The sequence below is a fragment of the Scatophagus argus genome, chromosome 7 (genome assembly GCF_020382885.2).
Source record: "Scatophagus argus isolate fScaArg1 chromosome 7, fScaArg1.pri, whole genome shotgun sequence".
Lineage (NCBI taxonomy): Eukaryota > Metazoa > Chordata > Actinopteri > Scatophagidae > Scatophagus > Scatophagus argus.
The window spans coordinates 26,461,881-26,487,919 of NC_058499.1; the positions used below are offsets into that span (position 1 = coordinate 26,461,881).

The 26,039-nt window shown below is 40.3% G+C and overlaps 1 protein-coding gene across 5 annotated transcripts in view; it reads right to left on the reverse strand.

Annotated features, from left to right (window-relative positions):
* Nucleotides 1-19,571, reverse strand: part of tesmin (testis expressed metallothionein like protein) — a 41,630-nt gene extending 22,059 nt beyond the window's left edge. The window contains exons 1-9 of one of the 5 annotated variants that reach the window (XM_046394473.1): nucleotides 19,402-19,568; nucleotides 18,483-18,688; nucleotides 18,104-18,196; nucleotides 17,479-17,569; nucleotides 17,284-17,388; nucleotides 14,934-15,057; nucleotides 5,150-5,178; nucleotides 4,971-5,056; nucleotides 4,152-4,223 (exon numbers count right to left, since the gene is read on the reverse strand). In XM_046394473.1, the coding sequence (XP_046250429.1) occupies nucleotides 4,152-4,223; nucleotides 4,971-5,056; nucleotides 5,150-5,178; nucleotides 14,934-15,057; nucleotides 17,284-17,388; nucleotides 17,479-17,569; nucleotides 18,104-18,196; nucleotides 18,483-18,682 (800 nt within the window). In that variant the 5' untranslated portion in view covers nucleotides 18,683-18,688; nucleotides 19,402-19,568. Of the gene's footprint in view, nucleotides 1-4,151; nucleotides 4,224-4,970; nucleotides 5,057-5,149; nucleotides 5,179-14,933; nucleotides 15,058-17,283; nucleotides 17,389-17,478; nucleotides 17,570-17,912; nucleotides 17,943-18,103; nucleotides 18,197-18,482; nucleotides 18,689-19,401 lie in introns of those variants that run through there. The other 4 variants (XM_046394476.1, XM_046394477.1, XM_046394475.1 and 1 more) reach the window with 4 other exon arrangements.
* Between the last annotated feature and the right edge of the window lie 6,468 nt (nucleotides 19,572-26,039).

Below are 26,039 nucleotides of genomic sequence, written 5' to 3' on the forward strand. Positions count from 1 at the left end.
TCATGTTGTTCTGCTGGAGTTTCCACTCCAGCTTTCTCCGGTACCTCTCCTTTGCCTCCCTGATCTTCAATCTCAGGGTTTGCTGAATAGCTCTCACCTCCTCCCTATTGCCTGCTCTGAAAGCTCTCTTCTTATTGTTGAGGATGGCTTTGATGTCCTTGGTTACCCATGGCTTGTTGTTGGGGTAACAGTTTACAGTTGTGGTTGGGACAATGGTGTCCACACAGAAGTTTATGTAGGCATTGGTGCATTCAGTGAGCCCATCAATGTCCTGGACGTGCCTGCCAGCCTGTCACCTCAAAACAGCCCTGGAGTGTCTCATTGGCCTCGTCTGTCCATCTCCTCACAGACCTTGAAGTTACAGGCACACGTTTTACGAGAGGCACGTAGCAGGGGGAGAGGTGGATCAGGTTGTGATCTGACCTGCCTAGTGGGGGAGGGTGGAAGAGCTGTAACAATCCCTTGCATTAGCATACAGCAGATCTATTGTTCTTCCCTCTTTGGTAGGACAGTTCACAAACTGAGTGAAAGTGGGGAGTGTTTTGTACAGGTTAGTGTGGTTGAAATCACCCGAGATAGCAATGAATGCACTCGGGTGCTGAGTCTGTATCTGGGCTAATGCAGAGTGAATAGTTTCACATGCCATGCTGGGGTTTGCAGAGGGGGGAACATAAACAGTCACCATGACAACATGTGAAAACTCCCTGGGCAAGTAATATGGACGTAGTCCAACGGCACACAGTTCCACATCCGGGCTGCAGATGCGCTCCTTCACCGAGATGTGAGCTGGATTACACCACCGGTTGTTAACGAGCATGGCAAGCCCTCCCCCTTTGTGCCTACCGCTAGCAGCGCAGTCTCTGTCTGCACAGACCGTATGGAAGCCCGTTACTGTCACATTGTCATCGGGTATGTCCTGGTGCAGCCATGTCTCCGTAAAGCACACCAAACTGCACTCCCGGTATTCCCTCTGACTCTGCGACAGTGCTATCAGTTCGTCCATCTTATTCGTGAGTGACCTCACATTTCCCATGACGATAGAGGGGAGACACGGCTTAAACTTCTTAGTCATAAGCCTCCGTTGTTTCAAAGCTTCCCTCTTCCTCCGTAACTTTTTATTTCCCCTGCATCCTCTGTGAGTCTTGATCCAGCATTCAGCAGGGATTACTCTTGGTGTTTTCCCTGGAGCGGTGGCCGGCTTCAGGTCCATCAGCTGATCCCGAGTGTAAACAATGCGGGCAGCGAGGAGTTGCATCGCCGCACCAAAAAGTGTAGTTCAGCGATGAACAAAAACACCAAAAAGACCCACAACTTTTCTGGTGTATGGTGGGTAGAAAAACAGTGTAGTTCAGAGTAACAGAAAGTAAAAAGAGTCGCGAAATATAATAAAAAACTGTAAAAAACAGACAAGATCGGGAGCGTCTGTAACAGGTTGTACACGTATCGACGCATGTGATGCTCTTGAGGTGGGACAGAACCAGGTACTCAAATGACTTCATGACTACAGGTCTGTAGTCATTGAGTCCAGTGATCCTTGGCTTCTTGGGCACTGGAACTATGGTGGAGTATTTGAAGCAGGCTGGCATGTGGCATGACTCCAGAGAGGTGTTGAAAATGTCTGTGAAACCTCTTCACTTACATGGCAATAAATACAATTCTGATGCTGATATATCTCACCCACTGCCAGGTGCCATTGTAACAAATAATAATGAATTTCATTCACTTAACCTGTGGTCATAACATCATGGCTGATCGGTGTGTGTGTGCGTATATAGCCCATATGTTGGGTGACCGGGGAAACCTAATAAGTGAGCTGCTGGTACAAGGCTTTCGTGGACAAGGCCAGAGAGAGAGAGGATACATGCAGAAAAAAACAACATCTACGTTAACAGAGAAGTAACTACTAGTACTACTACTAGTTTACTACTAGTGAACTACTACTACTAGTATCACAATGAAAGTATCAAGTCGCTCGTTATCGCTAGCTATCACAACTAGAGATTAATGAGGTACAACAACGATACCATGGCCAGGGAGAGCCAGGACAACAGGTCAGGGGGATAATATCATCAACTCCACACTCCCCAAAGCCCCAATAACAGACACAGGGTCCGTGAACACAAGGGCAGCTGACCTGAGAATAAAGATAATGACAAACTGGATACCTGGGAACCTGGATACCCCTGTGGTCGACTGCCATAATTAATTGACAAAGTACCCTCTGAAAGAATGGAATGCAGCACTACAGAATATCCCTACTAAGTCGATAACCAGAGACCGGTGAGCTCACGTACACCATAGCAACATCCAAGATCAGGGCAAAATGGAGAGATGTCAGTTAGCTCTCAGAACTACAGAGAGGCGTGATAAAGAAAGGACTACCAATGAAGTCTACACCTGAGGCACTGGAGACTGCCAGACAAAAACTCAAAGCACTGACTTCCTGCCTGAGGAGATACACGAGAGGCAGAAGCTATGACAATAAATAGGATGTTCTCCATGGAACCATCCAAAGTGTGGCAGGGCAAAAACATGAGAATAGATCCACTCAGGGCTGAGACTGAACAGTACTTTGGGAGAAGGAAGTATCACATCAGTGCTAGTGGCTCTAAGAGCAGAGCACAGTAAATAGGTAGATAGACATTTTATTGATCCCGAAGGAAATTCAAGAGTTCTCCCAGTAATCTCCCAGAACAAGACCCAATGACCATCACAATGGCAGGACATCCAGCAGAGATTGTCAGGCATAAGGAATGGACACCGGTCGACAGAGCAGTCACTCAGGACTGCAAGATCAGCAAATCAACCTGTTCACCGCCTGGATTGACTACAAGAAAGGGTACAACTCAATGCCACACACACGGATACTGGAATGCCCGGAAATGTACGTCAACAGGGAGAGAGAACCGTTTACGAGAGCAATTTTCTCTGCATTTTCTGCAGTAAAGAATTTTTGTACCATTGGAGTACTTCAAGCCTGAAATATCACCTTAATATCACCTTTGCAGTTAGACTGGAGGCCCAAGCTACCACAGCCCCTGATGTTAGCGTTAACAGCCAGCCTCATCAAGCCGCACTAGACCAGGCGTTCCGACACAAACTGAGAAAGTCTACCTGTGACTGACTAAGTAAGTCCCTTGCAAAATTGCAATGGACCAGAGAGCAGTTTCGCTGGTAGAGGACAGGGGGTGAGCAGAGGCTCTACTGATACCAAAATGTGGATAAATGTTCTGATTCTGAAACAATAGAGAGTCTAAGTCTATGCCAAATATTCATTGGTTACTCCATCTGCCAAAATTCATTTGAACTGAAATATTTTTAAATACTTTCACAGCAAAAACTGATGTATGCAATTAATTAATCAGATGTATATCTGTATATCTATATATAGATATAAATATATTTTAAATTTATCAACCATATTTATATTCCCTGGCAGCAGCAGATTCCCCTCAAGCACTACAATGCGCTGTGAAATAAAATCAATGATCAGTAATTACAAACACTGTTGATAGGTTACTATGAAGCTGCCAAGAAAATATTAGGTTCAGTAAATGTCTGCTGTAAGTCAGGCTGGTGAAAACAGTCTGGCCAGTTACTGTCCTCTCAGCTCCCCAGCAGCTGCTGACAGACAGCTGCATCTGTAGACTGAGATTACACCACCACTCTGGACCTTGATGAGTTCAGTAAACAAAGACAAAGGCATGTACTTGGTAAATCCTTCAGAGAGAGAAGTTAGCTGTTTGATGTAATATGTTTTATGGTCATTCTTTAAGGAACAGATTCAAAGGAAGTGAAAACACCACAATTATTGCAGGGATGTCAGAGAAGCCTTGGGGCAGCAGTGGCCTAGAGGTTGGAGAAGCGGCTTGTGATTGGAAGGTCGCTGGTTCGATTCCCCCACTGGACAGGCAGGAAGAATATGAGTGTGATGGAGTGACAATGTCCCCCCCCCCCCCCCCAATATATGCAGCCCACTGCTCCTGTGTGTTTTACTGCATGTTGCATGTGTGTGTGTTTCAATCAGTGATGGGTTAAATGCAGAGACGTAATTTCCCAGCTTTGGATTAATAAAGTATCTTAAAAAAAAAAAAAAGGATGTTGACTACATTCTGCTATGAAGACAACTGAAAGTAATAAGATCCACTCACAGTTTGAGGCACTGGGATCTGGTGCAGTGACAGGGTTTCCGGCACTTTGACTCACACAAAGTTGCAACAGTTCTATGAAGGGAAAAGGAGAGAATATACCTGTGTTTCCACATTAGTGGAAAAGTCATCAGCTACTGACATACTTGATAGACTTACACAACATACAGTCTCTTAAAAACCTTAGTGAGGCCTGCATTGTTTTATAATACATGTATCAAATTAAGTTCTATATTAACAGTTCCTTTACACTATCACACTTTATTTGCTAAGCATTTCAGAAAGTAAAAGTGTTAATAATCAACAGCTGAGACATTAGAGCAACAGTTAATATTTCAAAAATCAGTACAATCTACAAATAACTGGAATTGTCACAAAACTAATAAAAATAATAAATAAATAAATAAATAAAAATAATAATAATAATATAAATAATAAAAGTTCTTTTAACCAAAACATTGTATTTTTTCACTACAAGAACCTGCCTCTTTTTATGTATAGAAATTAAGCTGATTTTAAAAAGGTCAGATTCATGTCTTCTAAAATCCTTTTCCACTGTGTTTTACAGATTTAAGTTGTAACCAAAAACAATTTGGCATTTATATTAACTATGGACAAGTAAAAGTATTGTGCATGAGTGGTTGGAGAAGCTTATATGGGATTTCCGAAATGCATCATTACTGAAATATATCTTGACTGTCATGCATCAAGGTAACAAGCTTGGCAGCGCTTGAGGGACTTTACTAATAGATTTTTAATTGCCTAAGGATGTCTGTGGCTTAGGCAACAGTCACATTTTGGCTTCAATTCCACAGTTCTTACTGTGCTGTAGGGGGTTGAGGGTGCATGTTCACTGTCTCATCTCTGGAATCATGCAGTGTACAAGTTGTCTGCTGATACTGAGGAAGCTATATATGAATAAATGATTGAACATAAAAATAGCAACTCATTAGTCAATCAATACATAAAATGTGAAGCTGGAACAGCCTTTGTTCTCCCACCTGGCTGAGAGTCCCCAATGCACTCACACCTGGAAAATACAAAGCAAACGAGAATCACTGCAAAAACTCAAATTCAGTTAACCATGTAGAAATTTTCAAAATGTCGGTGAGTCACGTATGGGCCACCGCTGTATTCTGAGCTGAGATGTGTACGGTAAGTACAACACAGATCTATGAACCTCTTTGGATGTTTGGACTTTTTTTGGTTTTTGTTTAACTCTTTCTCAAGAGTAAGAGTCGAGACCCAGACTGGAGAGCAGATAAACCACTCTTATTTGCTGAGGTGTACTGTCCCCCAGTGCCTTATTATGAGTTCTTAGATGAATTCCCTTCTATCATACTTAGCAATAAACTCAGACAAAGTAATCATAGTGGGAGATTTTAACATTCATGTAGATGTTGAAAATGACTGTCGAGCTTCTGCATTCAAATCACTGGTAGACTCAATTGGCTTCTCCCAGAGGGTAAATAAACCCACTCACTCTTTTAATCATAGACCTGGTGCTAACCTATGGCATTGAGGCTTACCACCTTACAGTTGTCTTGTCTTTTACATCTCTCACTGATCATTAATCAAAAAATTAAAACAGATCAAACCGCTGATTTACAAATGATCAGTCAGACTAGTTAAGAGAAATAAAGCTAGGTCCCATGCAATGTTAAGATTGTGACAAAAGGAGGATCCACAGTGCAGACACCGACACATTCTGTGACCTTTGTCACAGAACGCAGGGAAAGCAGCTCATTCAGGGAATGCAGAAAAAGCAGGAAAATGCAGAACACAGGAATCGTAGGGCATCAAGGAAACACTGCACTCACAGATGAAAAACAGTCAAACTGATAAGAGACAAAAGGAGAGCACAGGTATAAGAGACAAAAGGAGAGCACAGGTATATATAGAAAAAGGTCTGGACAGGTGAAAACAATCTGGGTGGGGCAAGCAATCAAAAAGGAGGCAAAACAGACAAAGGCAGGAAGTGAAAAGGAAAACTGTAAAGGGGAGAAAAACTAGAAAATAGAACAGGAAACTAACTAAACAAACTCTCCAAACCATGACGGTAATCCGCCCCCCCCCCCAAGGAAAGGACAAAGCAGTGACAGCGAGCCAGTCTACAGAGCGCGTTATATTTGATCTGTGCGCATTGTTTATTTTGAGAACGTGCGCTCACCTGTGCATCACTTATGTGCGCTCATTAACAGAAATAACATGTAACATATGAGGCTTATTGAGCTAATTATTTTCAAAAGCACTTTTTTACATAACAGCGCTTGCTTTTAATTTCAATGGCAACAGTGTTGTTGGTCTCCCTTTTTAGCCAGCGCATCAAAGTCTGGAATTAGTTTTGTTGTGGCAATTCTCAGGATGGATCTGAGGTGTTGGTCTGTTAACTTGGATCTGTGGCTGGCTTTGTTGATGTTCATGGCGCTGAAGGTCTGTTCACACACGTAGGTTGAGCCGAACGACGCCAGCATCTTCTGCGCTGTTCTCCGGAGATTTGGAAACGCGGCTTCATTGAGTGAAGCTGTATTTCTTCACTTTTGCTCCGGCCTCTTTCAGCGTGACTAGTGTGGGAAAATGAGTGAATGACTTATTTAAAATTTGCCTGGAGAATAAAGCCAGCTTGGATTCGAAGGCTTTCACGTTTGCGTACATGTCGTGCACAAACTGATCCTTCCCCTGTAGTTACATGTTGAGCTCGTTCAAGTGTGAAAATACGTCCGCAGCAAACGCAAAGTCAAAAAGCCAGCTCTTGTTGCTCAGCTCAGGAAATTCATCAGCCTTCCCCAGGCGCTCCAAAAATGCACCAATCTCCTCTTTGAGCTCCCACACTTGTTGAAACACTTTGCCCAACACTTAACCAGCAGACACGGGAGTGATAAAGCAGGTCCTGGCAATCCGCAAGAGTTTCCTCCAGGAACGTAATGAACAGATGGTGCTGAAGTCTCCTTGCACGCATACAGTTGACGAGTTTCACGACAGGATCCACAACATGATTCAGCTGCAATACCGATTTACATAGAGATTCCTGGTGGATGATGCAGTGGAGGAAAATAACATTCTGTTCAGGATTTTCATCTTTCACTTTATTCTGGATTCTCCTCAGCAGGCCAACGTTTTTCCCCGTTAAATTCAGAGATCCATCTGTGGTGACGTTGATAAGTTTACTCCAAGGGAGTTTCATATTTTCCATGACAGCAGACACCCGGTCAAACAAGTCCTCTCCCCGTGTTTGTCCTTTCAGAGACTCCATTGTCAAAAACTCTGTTATTTCAAAAGTGTCGTTGATCCCTCGGATAAAAATGAGGAGTTGAGCAGTGTCTTTGACATCGTGAACGATCTGCCTTTTTCTTTAAGTCGCTGATGATATCTTCATCTATTAGTTCCATACGGCGAGTCACTGTCCGGCGTGCTAAACTGATTTTTTCAAATTTGTCTTTGCTCTCTGGGCACAAAATACCTGCTGTCTCCACCATACATTCTACCTATGTTTCTGTCTCTTTGCTCCGCTCTACTTGTCACACAAAGTCTGGCAATGGGACACCTTCCTGCATGGTTGTGGCATGGTGTGGCTGTGTTTATTTGTGATTTAGAACATAACCACTGTGAAGGACAAAGTGCCATCTCAGACTGATTTGTTTCTTGAGGTTAGATGAAGAGAGAGTTATATCAACCAGTCAGATCCCATAACAGACCACAGTAACTTCACCTACTACTGTCTGCAATATTCTGAGTTGGATTTTGTAGCTACTGCAATTTTTATCCATTTTTTTCTCTAAAACCAAGCAAAAGTAAACTCTGAAAGCTTGACACAGGATAAAACAGATATCAAAGAAATTAATCAGCCAAAAACGTAATTACCACAGTTAGCCTTTGTATGACAGAATGCACTTGATGGTAACTTGTGCAATTGGCTTTGAGCTGACCTCTAGCGTTGTCTTCCACAGCCCCATCGAGTTCGTCATGAAGGCTCTTAGTGTCCTGTTGATGTTGTACATTTCCAAAATTTCTTTCTTCCAAAAGTTCTGGGAGACTGCTGTGGTCTGTTCTTGGATCCGCAAGTCACTGAGCACTGATGTTATATGATGCCTCCTTCTCCGATATGTTCTTCCAGTACTGTCTCAGCCCTGGATGTATCTATTCTCATATTACTGCCCTGCCAATGTGAGTACACCTTGGTTGATTTGGTCGACAACATCCTGTTTATTCTAGCTTCTGCTTCTCGTGTGTACCTCCTCAAGTGGGCAGTCAGAGCTGCCAATCTTGTTTGTTTGTTTTGTTTGTTTGGCAGTCTCCAGTGCCCCAGGGGTAGACTCCATTGGTAGGCAGCTCTTCATCACACCTCACTGTAGTTCTGAGAGCTGACTTATTTCTGTTTTGCCCTGATCTTGACTTCCCACCTCCTCTTCCATGGGGAATAGTACTCCTTGTAACTAACCATGTAGCCAAACTGTTACTGTTGCCATAGTGTACATCACCTCATTGGTCTCAGTTATTGACTCAGTAGGGACAGTCTGTGGCACTGCATTCACATCTTCTAGCGGACTTTTAGAAAGTACTTTATCAATTAGCCGTGGTAATCGACCACAGGGGTGTCAGGTATCCAGCTATGTTCATTCTCAGCTCTCCGCCCATGTGTTCAGGTTCTCTTTGCCCATTATTGGGGCTTGGGGATGATGATACCTCCCTGACCCATTGTTCTGCCTCCCCCTTCCTGTAGCATCGTTGTTGCACCTAATTGATCACTAGTTGTGATAGCAGTTGCCATTTGTAGATGTTAGAATACTGCGCTAATAGTTGCTTCTTTGTTAGCACAGATGTTGGATTTCGAAGCATCCATATATCCCAAAGACAAACTTTGAAATACATAAATATTCATGTAAAATAAAGTGAATGTCATATGGTGTGACAGATGCGTCACATGGTGTGACTTGGGGAAAAAAACAGTCATTGTATTGTAACTTTCTGGTTTGGTGTGGTCCTCTTCATCATTAAGATGTCCAAACTATTGCCCGTTTAAAATATACGTAGATTATAGTGTCACACCATATGATGACCATTACGCAGACAAAATGTATTTGGACAGAATTTGTTTTGACATTATACACAGACACCAACACTTTATGTGGCTATTGACAACACATTATTATTTTATAAGCACTGGAGAACTATCAAATATTTATAATTTATTTGGAAATATGCTCTTATGTGTGAGGGCACTCACACATATGACATTTTTGATGTTTGGATCAAAACTCTAAGTAGAAATCTTAATATACCCACCTTTGATAGTATTGTACTATATCTTTTCAGAGGAACAGCATTTAAATATTCTTAAAAAATATAAATTTTTACCAGTCTGCGACACATGGACAGTTAGAATTGTGTTATTCGTCAACAACCCATCTACGATCCTCATCGTTGCCCGTTTCTTTGTGTTTCTTCAAAAGAGCTTGAACAACACATCTTGAAACCCCAGTCTGCTTTGAAATCTTTGTCTGGGAAAAACCTTGTTGATGCAGTGTAACTATCTTGTGTCTTGGTGCTGTGCTCAGTCTTGCCATGGTGTATAACCTGTGACATGAAACTGTCTTCCACAACCTCACCTTGGTAGCAGAGTTTGGCTGTTCCTCACCCAGTTTTAAACCTCCTACACAGCTGTTTCTGTTTCAGTTAATGACTGTGTTTTAACCTACATGTGAAATTGATTGATATTTATTTGAACATAGATAAACAAAAAAGAAATGAAACAATCACACAATGAAACAACAAGAATTAACACTTATTTATGTTCAAAAGGAGTGGGAAGAAGCCAAAGCTTATTCAGTCTCACCCCTTCTCCCTACTTCAATATATACTATAATAATTTATAGAATAGTGATATATATATATACACACATATATACATCGATACACATATGTTCATCATACAATAATGTATAATTTATAAGCATGCATACATACACACACACACACACACACACACACATATATATATATATATATACATACATAAACACACGCACATACATACCACAATACCGAGAAGAAATAAATAAAGAAATAAATAGATTAACTTAACAAGTACAGCCATATTTCTAATTGTTAAAGCCCTTCTTCCAGCCTGTACTCTGTGAGAACCATATATTTGTACCGTATTTTAAACTGGGTCATGCTTGGACATTGCTTTAACTCCAAACCCAATCTGTTCCACAACCTCACTCCACAAACAAAAACACAAAAACTTTTTAATGTTGTACGGACCTTCTGATGTTTTAAATTGAACTCTCCCCTCAGATTATAACTCCCATCTCTGTTATAAAAACATTTTTGTATATTTCCAGGAAAGAGAATATGTATTGCTTTGTACATAATTTGTACAGTTTGAAAATTAACCAGGTCAGTGAATTTGAATAATCCTGATTGTAAAAATAATGAATTGGTGTGATCCCTATAACCAGCATTATGAATTATTCTTATGGCTCTTTTTTGCAGAATGGATAGAGGTTGTATTTTACATTTGTAAGTATTTCCCCAAACCACTGCACAGTAATGTAAATACGGTAAAATCATTAAACAGTAGAGAATGTGGAGTGACATGTGGTCCAGAATGTGTTTTACTTTGCTCAGAACAGAAATGCTCCTTGACAGTTTGCTTTGTACATGCTTTATGTGTGACTTCCAGTTTATTTTGTCATCCATTATTATATATATATATATTTTATGATTGACTGTATCAAATGCTTTTGTAAGGTCTATGAATATTCCTATTGAATGCAGTTTTTGATCTAAAGCGTTAGTAATCTCCTCAGTTGATTCTATCAATGTCAGTGATGTTGAACTATTGGCTCTAAATCCATATTGACTATCAGAAAGTAATTTATGTTTTTTTATGAATTTGTCTAATCTGTTGTTGAATAATTTTTCTAAAATTTTGGAACTGTGGGAGTAGGGAAACAGGCCTGTAATTTGTGAAGTGATGTCTATCCCCAGTAATATACAGCGGCACAACTTTAGCAATTTTCATTTTATTTGGAAATTTACCAGTTTGGAATGATAAATTACAGATGTATGCTAATGGTTTTGAAATCCCCTCAATGACCTTTTTAACAACTTTCATGTCGATTTCAGTTGAATCAGTAGTTACTTTGTTTTTACATTTATTTACAATATCTATTAATTCTTTTTCTTCTACTGCTGTGAGGAACATTGAACTGGGATTTCTCATTATGAGGTTATCATCCCAATCCTCAGCCAACAACGGATCACGAATTTTTTCCGCCAAGTTTGGTCCAACATTTACAAAAAAATTGTTAAAGCTGTTGACCACATCATCCATAATGTCATTTCTAATATTGTTACTAATAAAATATTGTGGGTAACTCTGTTGTTTAACACCTTTTTTAATAATACTATTTAATATGTCCCATATTCCTCTATTATTGTTATTGTTTATTATTGTTTAGTCCTTTGTTTTATAAATTCTCTGTATAGTGCATTTTTCTTTTTACAGGCATTTCGTAATCCTTTTGTGAGCCACGGTTGGTCTTTACATTTTTGTTTCTCATAGTATTGTTTTATTGGACAATGTTGATCATATAATGATGTAAATATACTTTAAAAAGTTTCGTATTCACTATCGATGTCACTTTCATTGTATACCCTTTCCCAATTTTGTGCCAGTAATTCATTCTTTAATGTGTTCATAGTTTCCTCTGTCCTTACCCGTTTGTATTTCACTTTTTTTTTCCGGTTGTTTTTTCTGGTGAAAACTAGTAGGTGATCACTGATGTTATTAATTAATAATCCGCTCACTGTATTATTCTCATTATCATTGGTGAATATGTTGTCGATTAAAGTAGCACAATGTGATGTAATTCCACTAGGTTTAGTGATTTTTGGGTATAAACCCATACTGTACACCATATTGATAAATTCATCAATAATTTTTTTGTTATTTGGATTGAGTAGGTCAATATTTAAGTCACCACAAATGAAAACAACTTTTTGATTAGTTTTTGAAAACATTTCCCCAGTCCAGTCCTTACATGCTTCAACACTAGAGCCTGGTGCTCTGTATATACAGCTGATTATGATATTTTTACTTTTTTCCTCACATACTTCAATTGTTATACATTCTAATAAGTTTTGAATCACAGTTGTCATATGTTCTACTATTTTGTAACTCCTCCACTCTTGTTCTTTCTGTTTACACAGTTAAATTCATATCTATCCAGTTCAAACTCCATTCCTTTATCTGTATTGATCCATGTTTCTGATATAGCAATAATTGTAAATGTTTTTTTAAGTTGACTTAAATATTCCTTTATGTTATTAAAGTTTGCCTACAGACTCTGCCTACAATTGAAATGGATTATTGATAATTTACTGTCCATTGTAATGATCTGGTTAAACTGTTCATCTGTGTAGTAGTAGCAGTTGTTATTAACATTAAAAAAGAAATTATTGTCCGGATCTATATCTTGCTCCAGATCCAGTGAATTATAGTCAGTGTACTGAAATGTACTCAGCTCCATGGAGTGGCTGTCATGGACGTATGTTGTATTTGAGTCATCATACCTTATAGTCCGGATTGGAGTGATCATTCGTATTTGTCCAGTTCGTCGATGTTCCTGATGACCACAACTTTAGCTTGCTCTGGTGTCCCGTTTAGTTTGATGAATACTTTACAGTTTGATGTCAAAGTATGTTGGATTTTTCCCTGTTTTTTAATGAGGAGTGCTTTTCTGGCGATGTCGGCATTTCGTTTATTCAGATGCTCATTGATAAACACGTTTGACCCTTTTAATTTCCTTCCTTGTTTTAACAGTGTGGTCTTGTGTTTTCTGTTGGCAAACCTTATGATGACGGCTCGTTTGTCGTTGTCATCTTTTCGGGACAGAGGATGGCATGCCTCAATGTTGTTACGGTCCATATGAATTCCTTTAGATTGTAGGAAGGTAACCACCTGTTGCTCTACGGAGCTTACCTCCTGCTCACCGGGCTCCCCTCCATTGTCATCGGCCACCGCCCGGGTTTGATATGGAGTCCGGTAACAATCACATCATTGATCCTGGTGTACTGCTCCAGTTCCGCCACTCAGTTCTCCAGTTGCAGCAGACGCCGGTCCTTCTCGAAGTTCTGGATCCGGAGAGTCTTTACTTCCTCCACCAGGTCCATGATGGTTTTTTGCTGCTGTTTCACAACAGAAATCTCTTCAGACAAAAGGTCCAGAGATTTTTTGATCAAGAAACTCTTCTCGGACTGGGAATCGTGGCCAGGCCAGACGGTGGGACCTCCAGGAAAGCAGGCTCCTCCTCCCACAGCAGCCGATACTGGAAGCAGCTGAAGCGGCAGGGGTCTCCCTTAGCATGCGTCGGCGGTGGAGAGCTAGAACTAGCAAGCGAGGCTGTCGAACTGGCATCACCAACAGACTGAAAAGAAACCCTCACAGAACTGCACTCCCGTCTATCCTTTTATCCAACGTTCGCTCATTGGAAAATAAAATGGACTACCTCAAACTGGATTTAACCACACAAAGAAAGGTGAGAGACTGCAACGCGATCATCCTCGCTGAGACGTGGCTTCACAACACTGTTCCGCCATTCCGCCACAGCGCCATTCAACTGGAAGGACTAACAACATTCCGCGTGGACAGAAACCACGCCAGCACGGGTAAATCTTGGGGAGGTGGTGTGTGCATTTACATCAACAACAACTGGTGCACAAATGCTGCAGTTATCATAAGCCACTGCTCAGAGAACATTGAGTTTTTAACCCTCAACTGCTGCCTGTTCTGCCTGCCGAGGGAATTCAACACCGTCAGCATCACAACTGTTTACATTCCACCCAGCGCAAACACGAAGGAAGTGCTCTCCATCCTGTACCTGTACTGTCTGTGAGTACACTACAAAACACACACCCGGACTCAGTCTGCATAATCGCCAGCGATTTTAATCAGGCCAACTTAAAGACAGTACTGCCACACTATCACAAACATGTGAACTTTGCAACAAGGGGGGAAAACACTCTTGATCAGGTCTACACGAACATCAGACAGGCCTTCAGAGCAATCCCACACCCCCACCTGGGATCATCAGACCATCTCTCTGTTATGCTAATTCCAGAAAATCAATTTCCACTTCACAGATACAAAAGATCCAAGACGCCTGTGGCAAGGCATCCAGTCAGTCACAGACTACAAGCCAGCCCCCTCACTGTGTGAGGACAACACAGACTTCCTCAACTCACTTAACACCTTCTTCAGCCGGTTTGAAGATAATAACACAACAACACCTACAAAACTGTCTTACCTACATGTTTAGTTTTAGTTTTAGTTTTTAGTTTTTACTGCACATTGGAGACTGGTAAAACACAATCTCAATTTTCTGCGCTAACCCCTGTTACATAGATTTTTGACAATAAAGTACACTTTGACTTTGACAAACTGATTTGTTGTGTGACTTTAGATGGTTAGAGTGAAATCACCTGGGCAGATACAGTAACTTTACTTACTGCTTTTGAACAATGCATAACCTCAGTATCATATTATCAGTTTAATAGAAAAAGAACTGTTTGTCTTTTGAGAGTTTTGAAAATCATACTTCAATAGATTTGTAAATACCCTGGTATACGTATTGCTACTGCCCAATTCTATTGTGGAGACAGCATGTATCACAAATTTTCAGTCAGGACACAACTTTTTTGCTTTTGTCTGTCTTTATTTGATACAGGGCACAAAACTAAACTGTAACTAACATGTAAGCTATGTGAACTTGTGCTCACCTTTCTCTTTAGTTTGGCTGACATCTCCTTGTTGTGTTGTAGATTTCAGGGCAAGGAACACAGGTTTGGGATCAAAGGGATTAACCAACACAACCGGTCCACCTCCACCGACATTACACACCACCTGCACAAATAAGAGAAAGATTGCAACAATCGAATGGTTATTGATACTTGATAAGATAATCAACAAATTAGTTGAAAATGCTGCAAAATCACTGAGAACAACACCTGACTATGTTGCCCCCCTAAAAAAACAGTGGAGTGTGCAGGTCCCTGCTACGAACATTTTATGATTCTGTGGAACTCTCTGCTATTCACTACGCTGTAGTCTGTTGGGGGCCAGGTAGCACAGACGGGGACAGAAAGAGACTAAACAAGCTGGTCAAGAGTGCCAGCTCTGTCCTGGGCTGCGCACTGGACTCCGTGGAGCAAATGGGTGAGAGGAGGATGTTAGTCAAGCTGACATCCATCATGGACAACAATGGTATTGGTCAGGTGATGAGCATTGCCTGGTTTCCTCCAGACATGACGCTTGTCATTCATTCCAAAGAGTTGGAATGACAAGGAGGAATGACATGGAGGAGGTCAGAGAGATATGGCGGGGCGAGGTTGTGATGGTGAGCCAGTGGAGCAGTTGTAAAATGGATCTAATGTGATGTGAAACATGATCCACCTAGCAGTTCCCCCTCCTCCTTTTCCTCTTCTTCCTCTCCCATCCTCAACATCAACATACAGTTCATTATTTTATGTCACTGTGTGTCCAGTTCTCTTCGTAGTTTTGTGTCTCTCCCTCTCTTTCTCTCTCTCTCTCTGTATCTTTCTGCAGGTATCTCTCCATCCAGATCTTCAAGTTGAACTGACCAACCCAATGTCTACTGTTGACATCTGCCTGTCACTCTTCTGTGCACCGACTATTGGCGAGGTGGTTCTCCCTTGCGGGCCGGGGGGGACCCTGGGGGGGGGTTCGGGCTCTGGGTCTCTGTGAAACGTCTGGAGGCGATCTTGAGTGCTATATAATGAATTGAACTGAATTGAATTGAATTGATAGGATAGTGGTTTTCAACAGAACATGAAAAATACATGAATGATACAGCATTTCATTATAATTTCATTATTATAATTTCGGTCTTGTGAAATGTTAAAATCATACTGAGGTGGTATGAGAAGTGAAACTGAACAGATGAATGACATGAAAATTAAAAATTTTTATGAGTTGAGATTTTGATTTACTTGTCTTTTTAGTAATGTCGTTCTCATGTTGTTAACTGCTTTCCTGCCTGTACAACATCCATTGCACGTCTGCCCGTCCTGGGTGAGGGATCCCTCCTCTGTTGCTCACCCTGAGGTTTCTTCCATTTTTTCCTGTTAAAGGTTTTTCTGGGAGTTTTTCCTTAGTCGATGTGAGGGTCGAAGGGCAGAGGATGTTGCTATGTTATGTAAAGCCGTTTGAGACAAACTGCTTGTAAAAATGGGCTATACAAATAAAGTTGTCTTGTCTAGTTGTCTTGATAGATGGAGGGGTGTGGAGGGGGTGTGTGTGTATGGAGGGTTTTCTGTGGGAGTCCAAACAGAAGGGAGTTACAATAGTCTAAACAGGAGATAACTAGGCTGTGAACAAGAATGGCAGTGGAGTGAAGAGTGAGGGAAGGTCGGAGACGGTTGATGTTAGAGATATGGAAGTAGGAGGACTGAGTGACCTACATCCTACTGATGTAGGAAATGAAGGAGAGAGTGCTGTCAAGGATGAACCCCAGACTCTTTACCTGAGAGGAGGGGGAAATGGAGGAGTCATCCATGGGAATAGAGAAGTTATGGACTTTAATGTGGATTTTGTGCCTGTCAGAAGAAGTTCTGTTTATACTGTTAGATATATTACTACAGTACAAAATACAGCAACATTAATTCTGTCCTTTATCTTTTGTTGTTGTTTTTTGAAATAACAAATTTGAATCCATATGAATCTTGTGAAAATCAGTCAACAGTGAGATGTTTTGAAAAGCTACTCTCATGGATTATAAAATACGTTTCAGTTATTGTAGGACCAAAGTTCTCCTCAATTTACAAACTCTACTCTAGTCTGACACAAAGGCTTAGGATCATGATCGTCACAATACTAGAGCTCACAGATTTACATTTGACTACCTATCATACAATATTTGATTTTTATTGGATATCACTATTATCATCAATACAGGTATATCAGTACACCTCTAGTTCACATACTAGGAGACACACGTAAATTAAATTTCCATATAGAAATAGAATGCAACTTGATGAGATCTATTCTTTTTCATTAAGAATTGATTCAAATAAAAATCTGTTTTTCCCTTGTGTTTACAGGAGAACTTACAGACTGTGTGAGGTGCGATGTAAATTCAGTCAGTCCCTCATGAAGCTGCTGATGGTCCAGAGCTTGTGGTACACAGCTATTGGCTACAGGGGCATGCAAGTCCCCCTAAAACATAGAAGCCACACTCATATACAAAACAAATAAACGCTGTAAAAGTACTGTATTAAACTGAGAAAATTAGTTCTGAATACCCACTGCCATCATGCTGCAAAGAATGGGTTCACTAGTAAACCAAGGAGCAAAAACTGAGTTGGGATGGCTTCCTTCTGGTAGACCAGGCACTGGGCTGAGGAAACACAAGTCATTTTACCTTTCCAAACACATCATTTCCCTTCTACACAGGTCTGTACATACTGAAGCCTGGATGAGATCCTCATGTCATTTACACTCATCTAAACTAAAATTATCGTACTTAAATATACTACAGCTTGGGCATTTACTTAATTGATTTTAATGTTTGAAGTCTCTCAAAGTGATCCAAATTACACAGTATATGAGTATGTGTATGATTTGGATATGGTCACAACATCTTTCAAATTAATCAAATGGCATTTGTTTCAGATAATTAATTTAATTTCAAATAATCCCAGTGAAAAATGGTTCATTTCATGATGCTTATATGCCCTTACATGCCCAGTCCTGTCATTCTTGATATCTCCACCAGACTGTTGAAGAAAAACTGTTGATTGGCACAAAGATTTTAGTATTTGTTGAAGACAGCATGTTTACTGATCCCCAACATCACGACACTTACTTAGTTAAATGACTAACATGCTACAACAGAAGACAATCTAATCAGTGTAAAGTGAATGAGACTTACCCAGTGAGGTGGCAATACTGGCATAATTGGGGCTCCGTGCAGTAGTCTGAATAAGTCAGTTGACACTGAGTGAACTGACATGGACAGTGGAAGCTGCAACCCAAAAATTTGATCAGCTGATTAGGTCTATGTAAATTAATGTGAAACAATACATTAGTTACAGTTAGCACAGTATAACTTGTGCATGTTTTATTTCTTCAAACATATAGTGAGGTCAGGAAATTTGTACAGTAATGTGGCCTTAATAGGAAAAAATAAGATTTATGAGCTGAGAGCAATTTACGTAATGTTGACAGAGAAACTGACAGAAAGGGTTTTCATACAAATCATCAAAACAATAAAATCTCACAAATGTTTAGTGAGTGAATGAACATTACACCTTAAACTGAGAGGGTCTATCATTCCTTGCTGGACAGTACGCTGGGGAGGATAAGGAAGTAATCCAGGAAGACTGACATCTGAAGGGGGATCTAGTAGGTGGTGTATATTACTGTTCTTATCACAGCCACAATCTCTTGAAGATGGGTCTGTCAAAGGGCTATTCATCCCACCAGTCTGGAAGATGCCTGCTGTAATCATAAATTTCTGAAATACAATGTTAGTCAGGGATTCACTGTAACATTTTATAGGTAATAAAGGTAATGAAAAATATAATAATAAAATGATATATAGTGATAATAATAAGTAATAAAGGTAAGGTAATAAAATGTAACTCTTCACATTTATTTAACCTTAACTGTCGTATCACTGGAGTATCTTTGAGCTTTTTGAGCTGAATAATGTCTCATGAATATAAAATAGCCTATGTACCCTTGCGTTGTAGTCTGCCTTATAGCCAAATCCACAATTCCATGGCATGTGTTCTCCTCTCTAAATACTATGTTTTTTTCTTCAAGTGTCCATCCATAAATTAGTTACGCATTGGTTAGCATTTCGCTATCAACGCTGCCTAGCTAACTGACTGCACAGTTTAACGTTAATAAGCGTTAGCCGCATTTAAATTCGGTACGTTAGTATCAGTCGAATGAAAGGCTGAGCTCTTGGTAAGTTACTGGATCAATATATTTTTTTTAAACTTCAGCTAAGCTTAGAGATATAAGATGAAAGTAAAGTCATATGTTTACTTTACCAGTAGTGGTGCTTGTTTAGTCTTGAGTAGTTTGAGGTTAAAATTATGTTGATTAATTCACACGAAATATATACACGATTTCGGCGCATGTAAACTATTACAGTCGTCAGTGTCCGTGGAAAATCCCCTCAGAAGCCCTACGCTCGAGGATGTGGATTTGATTACTTACTTGTACGAACGTTGCGTGGCTCTCGGACTGCTGTTAAAGGTGAGTAAACGGGGTGCACTTGCTACATACTTGAGACATCCCAAGCGTTTTACTGCGGTCAAACCAGCCTGAGACTCCAAAACGCGGTCAAGCCAGCCTCCGTATATAAGACACTATGGTAATAGCAAGCTCGAACCGATTTCACAATAAAAGCAGTGTCCGGGAAACTAGGCAAAGTTACATTCAATCATCAAATGAATAACATAAATATAATAACTGAATAAATGTATGAGCGCGTGTCGATGTTTTAACATGCGAGTAATTACATGTAGGCTACTCTTTGAAAATACAGCATTTTAAACAAAGAATTTTCATTGTCCATATGTGATTCATAGGGAGAAAATAGTAATAGAATTTAATTAAATAACAACCTATTCTATAATAAAAAGAGGATTTTTTTTTTTTTACAAATTCATGTATTTATCTAAAAATAACAAAATGAATGAATGAATTATTTTGATATTAAGATTGGCTATAAAAATATGAATTATAAAATGTAGCCCCGCTCATTTGGGAGCAACAGGCAGTGCTGAACATTAGATGCAGTTATTATGTGGTCTTGACTTTCACTTTTTTTCTTGGTCGGGAAAACTGCAAGTGCAATGTCTGCACAAAAAAAGAATTTCCCCTTGGGGATAAATAATGGAATTCTGATTCTTATTCTGATTATGTGTTTATTAGGGCTATCAAGCAATTAAAAAAAATCTAATTAATTACATGCTCTTTGATTAATTAAAGAAAATTAATCACATGCATCAATTTTTGCTGTGAAAGTATTTAAAAATATTTCAATTCAGATGAAGTTGGTAGGCAGCTCAGTGGTTAGCATTGTTGTCTCACAGTCAACTCCACCCACTTAAAGGACTGGTTCTTTCACTCTTGCCAGATTGTACCAACTTTCTAGTGGTTTACATGTCAAACCAGCTCTTTATTTTGTGCATTTTTTTCTTGTGGAAACCTTGGACTAACTTTTGTCTCTTGTGCTCATGTTCATCTCCCTGACTCAGCCTGCCCTGCCCAGCTCTTGCTTCATCTATTCTTCTGTCTTTACTGTCTGGAAACCTTCCATGGATCCCTGGCTCAACCGCTAATTAGTTGACTCTTGTAACCTGTTGAACATTTGATCTCAGTAAACCCTCCTTTTAGACTTGTATTCTATGGTTGTGAGTTGTTGTCAGCAAGGCAGTTTGGAATTTGAAACCAAATTCCCTTCTGTGTAGAGTTTGCATGTTCTCCCTGTGTCTGCGTGGGTTTTCTCCAGGAACTCTAGGTTCCCCCAGTGTACCCTGCCTCTCCCCTGTAATTAGTTAGGATAGGCTCCATTTAATGGGTATACATGCATAACGAACGATCAATTAATTCAGTAATAATTATAAATACAACACACACCAACCTTGTGCCTCCTCGGGGGGTTGCCATAATGAACTCAGCCTTTTGATGTTTTGTCGTTTCTGTTTTGTTGTCTTAAATTTCTTTCTTATAACTTAAACTTTTATCGTTTGCCGTTAATTCCTTCCTATCCAAGTGGCCTTTTGGTTTCCGCGGCAACGCAACACAAGGAGCCAGTAGTAGTGGTTTTCAAAATAAAATCTCTCTATTTACAAAACGGAACCACCAACCAACCAACGGGCGCAACCGATCATTACATTTTCCATTTTTTTATTACAAGAAACCCAATTCATGAAATTTATACATGTAAGAATATCATGTTAAAAGCATATAAAGCAGATTTTGTTGATATTGTTGGGATCTCTAGCCATGTGCTCATGAGAACAATAGAGAGGCCTACATGTAACCCAAGAGACCTGAACTAGAGTGACTGACTTGTCCATCACTTTAAAACCCTAGGTCACAGTTTTCAACTCGCAGGACGAGAAACAGACTGCTTTGTTTTTTTGTAACTTTTTCCCTTTTCCTTCTGCCAACGTGGATCGCTGCAATCAGCCGATCGTACGTTAACGAGCCGTGCGCCGACTTTGTTTAAGGACGAAACAAAGTTTTTTTCTTCACCGATGATTTTCCCCGCTGCCGCCGAGGGACACACAGTGATACGCCGCATCGCCTGAGGAGCGAAGTAACAGATCATTACCCCCTCGTTGAGGACAGCGCTGCGAACATTTAAGTGGATTATTATTTTCCAACTCCGAAGGACCGGAGCAACTCACAGTAAGAGGCTTATGTCTGGGCGAAGGCATTATTAATGCAGAGAGACATTATTAATGCAGAGACATTATTAATGCAGAGGCAGTATTAATGCAGAGACATCGTTAAGATAGAGTTGCTAATGTCTGATTTTCGCTTGTAAGTGCTGCAATCATTTAATTTTTGTTACCGATCATCCAAACCATCAGTTGCGTGAGCTCGCGCATCACCGGTTAAAAGACCAATATCTGAGCAGATAAACTCCGGACACGCCCCCCGCCCCCGCGTCATCCCTCTGCCATCTTGGCCTCCATCGCCATCTCTCTCTCTCTCTCTCACACACACACTCCTGTATATATGCACACCTATGTATAGATATACTCTTGCTGCTGTATCTGTGTTATCTTTGGTTAATAGTTAATGTGTGTTGATAAAACTTAGATTATAATAGTGTTTATTATAAAGTGATACTTATCTCTGGATGGTTGTTGCTGGTTAATAAATCCTGTTATAGTTTAACCTGTCGTCTGTGGTTATTGTGAATGTACTTGTAATAACAGCTGGATTCATGACAGTCAGTGCTCGGAATCATCCTTCATAATTTTATAAGACTGTTATTTCCTATTTATTAATTTGGCTATTGGTCCCTGGTGACAGGGTGGTGCTCCGATTTTTATGTGTACGAAGCATACACTGATTTTTGCTTTAATGATTATCCCCCATAATCACTGACTCTTTTTTATTAAACAAATCTCAAGGACTGCCTACTTCATTGCAAGAATCCGGCATATCCTTTCCATAGATGCTGCTGAGAAGCTCATCCATGGTTTTGTTTCCTCCAGGCTGGATGACTGTAATTCCCTTTTGTCAGGATGCTCTAAAAAGTCCCTCATAACTCTGCAGCTCATTCAAAACTCTGCAGCTTGTGTTCTGACTAAGACTAAGAGGCGTGACCACATTTCTCCCATGTTGGCCTCTCCACATTGGCTTCCAGTAAAATTTAAAGTAGAATTTAAGATCCTGCTTCTAACCTATAAAGCCGTGCATGGTCTGGTACCATCATATATCACTGATCTCATTGAACCATATCAGCCCTCTAGGATGTTGCGTTTCTTAGATTCAGACTTACTGGTAATACCACAAATCTCCAAATGTAGATATGGAGCCAGGGCCTTCGGTTATCAAGCTGCTCTGCTGTGGAGCCAATTGCCGCCCAGCCTCAGTCCGGGCGGCAGACACCCTCTCTATGTTTAAGAGTAGAATTAAAACCCTCCTTTTTGACAAAGCCTTTAGTTAGGATTTTTCAGGCTCTGCCTGGACCAGCCCCTAGTTATGCTGCTATAGGTTTAGATTGCTGGGGGAGATCCTTAGACACCGAGCTTTCAGAGCAGGGGGACTCACTCATCATGTCCCATCACTGGTACAGTACTAACTCACCCTCTCCCCCGGAGCTCTTGTGCTCCATCACTTAGCACTTTCGGAGCATGTTGCTGGATCCAGAATCTCCTACCCCGCCCTCCTGAGGCCTGGTACTGCTGCTGGATCCTGAGCCCTCTATGGCCCTGCGTACTGCACTGATAGTGCTGCTGGATCCAGAACCCTCTTCATGGCCCTGCCTGGATCCTGCTGCTCCTGCTCTGCACTGTTCTCTCCCTCCCAGCTGGTCGCAGCAGAAGGCCGTCTACACTGAGTATGATTCTGCTTGAGGTTTCTGCCTGTTAAAAGGAAATTTTATCTTGCCACTGTCACCAAATGCTTACTCAGTGTGGGGTTTTGCCCTGGGACTTGTTTCTCTCTGTTTCTCTCTTCTTTTTTTTGAATGAGTTGTTTACACACCTGTAAAGTGTCTTGAGATAACTGTTAAGAATTGGCACTTTAAATAAAATTGAATTGAAATTGAATTGAATTGAGCACCTTTGTCTAAGTCCTGTCGAGGGATGTCATTAACATACTAGGATCATTTTCAGATGCTTTTGCAACCTGCTGCATGAACATGTGGCCAGACACTGATGAAACTGATGTCTGCCTCAATAATGTAACAGATGTTTCTCTGTGTGTTCATTTGTATGACATGGCAGGACTGCGTCATGCTTTGGAATTGTATTCACTATTGTTGTACTATTTCACAATATTATATTTTTACATAATATGAGCACATTTTACTGGTATGTGCAGAAGCTTTTCAGTATACTTTGTAAAAGTTCTCACTAGTTTACATGAGAGCTTTTCAGTTTCAGTGTACATAAAAGCATTTCACATATATGTGTGTGAGTTTTCAGTATGGTATGTGAATACGTTCGGTTTCATATGTGCATGTGAGAAGAAAAGTATATGCATGGTATTTCTGAATAATGTCCCTAACAGCACATCATACCTGCAACCCATTGTTGGTTTAGACCAGGGGTCGGCAAGACGTGGCTCTGGAGCCACATGCGGCTGCTCAGCGCCTCCCTAGTGGCTCTCTGGAGCTTTTTCAAAAATGTATGAAAATGGTAGAAATGGGGGGGATATATATTTTGTTTTAATATGGTTTCTGTAGGAGGACAAACATGACACAAACATTCGTAACGTTTTGTGCTGTAAAAATGTTTATAATAAATATTAAATTTCAACATTTCTGTCAACGATGATGTGCGTCATAGCCTGCGACACACGTTTCAGCGCGGCGTTGTAAACAAACCGGCATGTGTGTCATGGGCCATGGATCCCAAAGGGAAAAAGCGAAAGATAGCTGATGAGAACAGAGGATTCAAGAAAGAATGGACCGAATCATTTGCTTTCATTGCCGATGCGGAAGGATTGCCTGCATGTTTGCTTTGTAATGAGAAATTGTCAAATAACAAAAAGAGTAATTTGGAAAGACATTTCCAGGGAATTTGCAGCAGACCACCCAGTTGGGAGTGAGAGGAAAAGTGCGATTGTTTTACTTCTGGAGAAATTAGAGGAGCGCAAAGATAGATTTAAGAAGTGGATTGCATCTCCAAACTCCACTTCTGCTGCTAGTTTTGTTGCAACCCGGGAGATAATAAAGCGCGGAAAACCGTTCACAGATGGTGAGTACATGAAGGATTCATTCATCAAATTGGTCATTTTGGTAAGCTAATATAGCTAATATACACTTACAGCCTGTGTTCCCTTCATATAAGGCTTTTAATTGCTCCAGACAGATTTGTTTTTTTGTTTTTTTGGTCCAATATGGCTCTTTGAACATTTTGGGTTGCCGACCCCTGGTTTAGACAGACAACGCAAATGACACAACACTGCCATCTGGTGTTAACTTTCATACTCATGAAAAGCTTCCGCCTTTCATTTTGTGTGATCTGGCACATCCTACCCACACACGTCTAGGTATCAGCGCATTTATCTACACTAGAAAATACACTCTTGTTTACACACCTTTACCTTTTTCTCCTTATTTACTTTTTACTGTTCTGACTCTTTTTATAACCGGTTATATGTGTCTGTGGAACACTTCACAATATGACAGAGCTAGACATTAGGTAAGAATAAGAGGTAGCAGTTATTCAGAGAGAGTATAGGAGAGAAAGAAAAAGTTGTAGTTTAAAGAGTTTTAAAAAATGTATACCAACTCTAAAGCATTCAACATTTTGAGAAATAAAGTTAATGTAACTGGACAGTAGCCTAATTCGATTAGCTAAGATATGTGATTTTTTTCAGTCTGTTGTATGCAGATTGTATGCTGTTAGTCTTGTCGATATGGTTGTTTTTGTGTTACTGAGTGTATTTATTAAGATTATTTCTTGCTGTCCATTTTTTAGAGAAGCTATTTTCCCATCTTGGCACATTGTAATACTATATGTACTGTGAACATCCTAGTGGATCATTTCTGTTCTATTGTTCAGACCTTCTTGCCTTGGTTGCATACTTCTGCAGCTCAGACTTGGATCTGGAGTCCCAGAGCAGCTGGGAATTATTAAGCATTAAGGGAGCATTAAGTAAATACCCAGCTTCATCACGTGCAACTGGAGTGAAGGTAACTATTCACAATATAACGACACAGAATTCAGTTATGTGAGTAACGTGGTGGTTTCTGCTTTTAATTTCTTTATCTTCACAAAGTGAAAGGCTTTAAAACTGCTGTGCTTTTCAAATTGCAACTCATCATAGATAGTGGGGAAAATGTTGGGAAGGTGTATAGCTGCTAATATGGTGTTGGATACTATCTTTTGTACAGCTCAACACCTTGACTAGGTCAAGCCTGTCAAAGGAGGGCCTTGTATAAACATTCTATTTCCTGACTTGTTTGGGCCATAGCAAAAAACCCACATAATATACAGAAAAACTCCATAGCAATCTGAAAACATAGACTCTAATATGTTCTTGCTTTATAAAGTTGTGTTGGCAAACACATTATCAAACCATTTGCTTATTTGTTTTGTAGAAATGTGAATGTATGTTATAGAATTAGCAACATAGGCTAATGAAGACAACTTGGC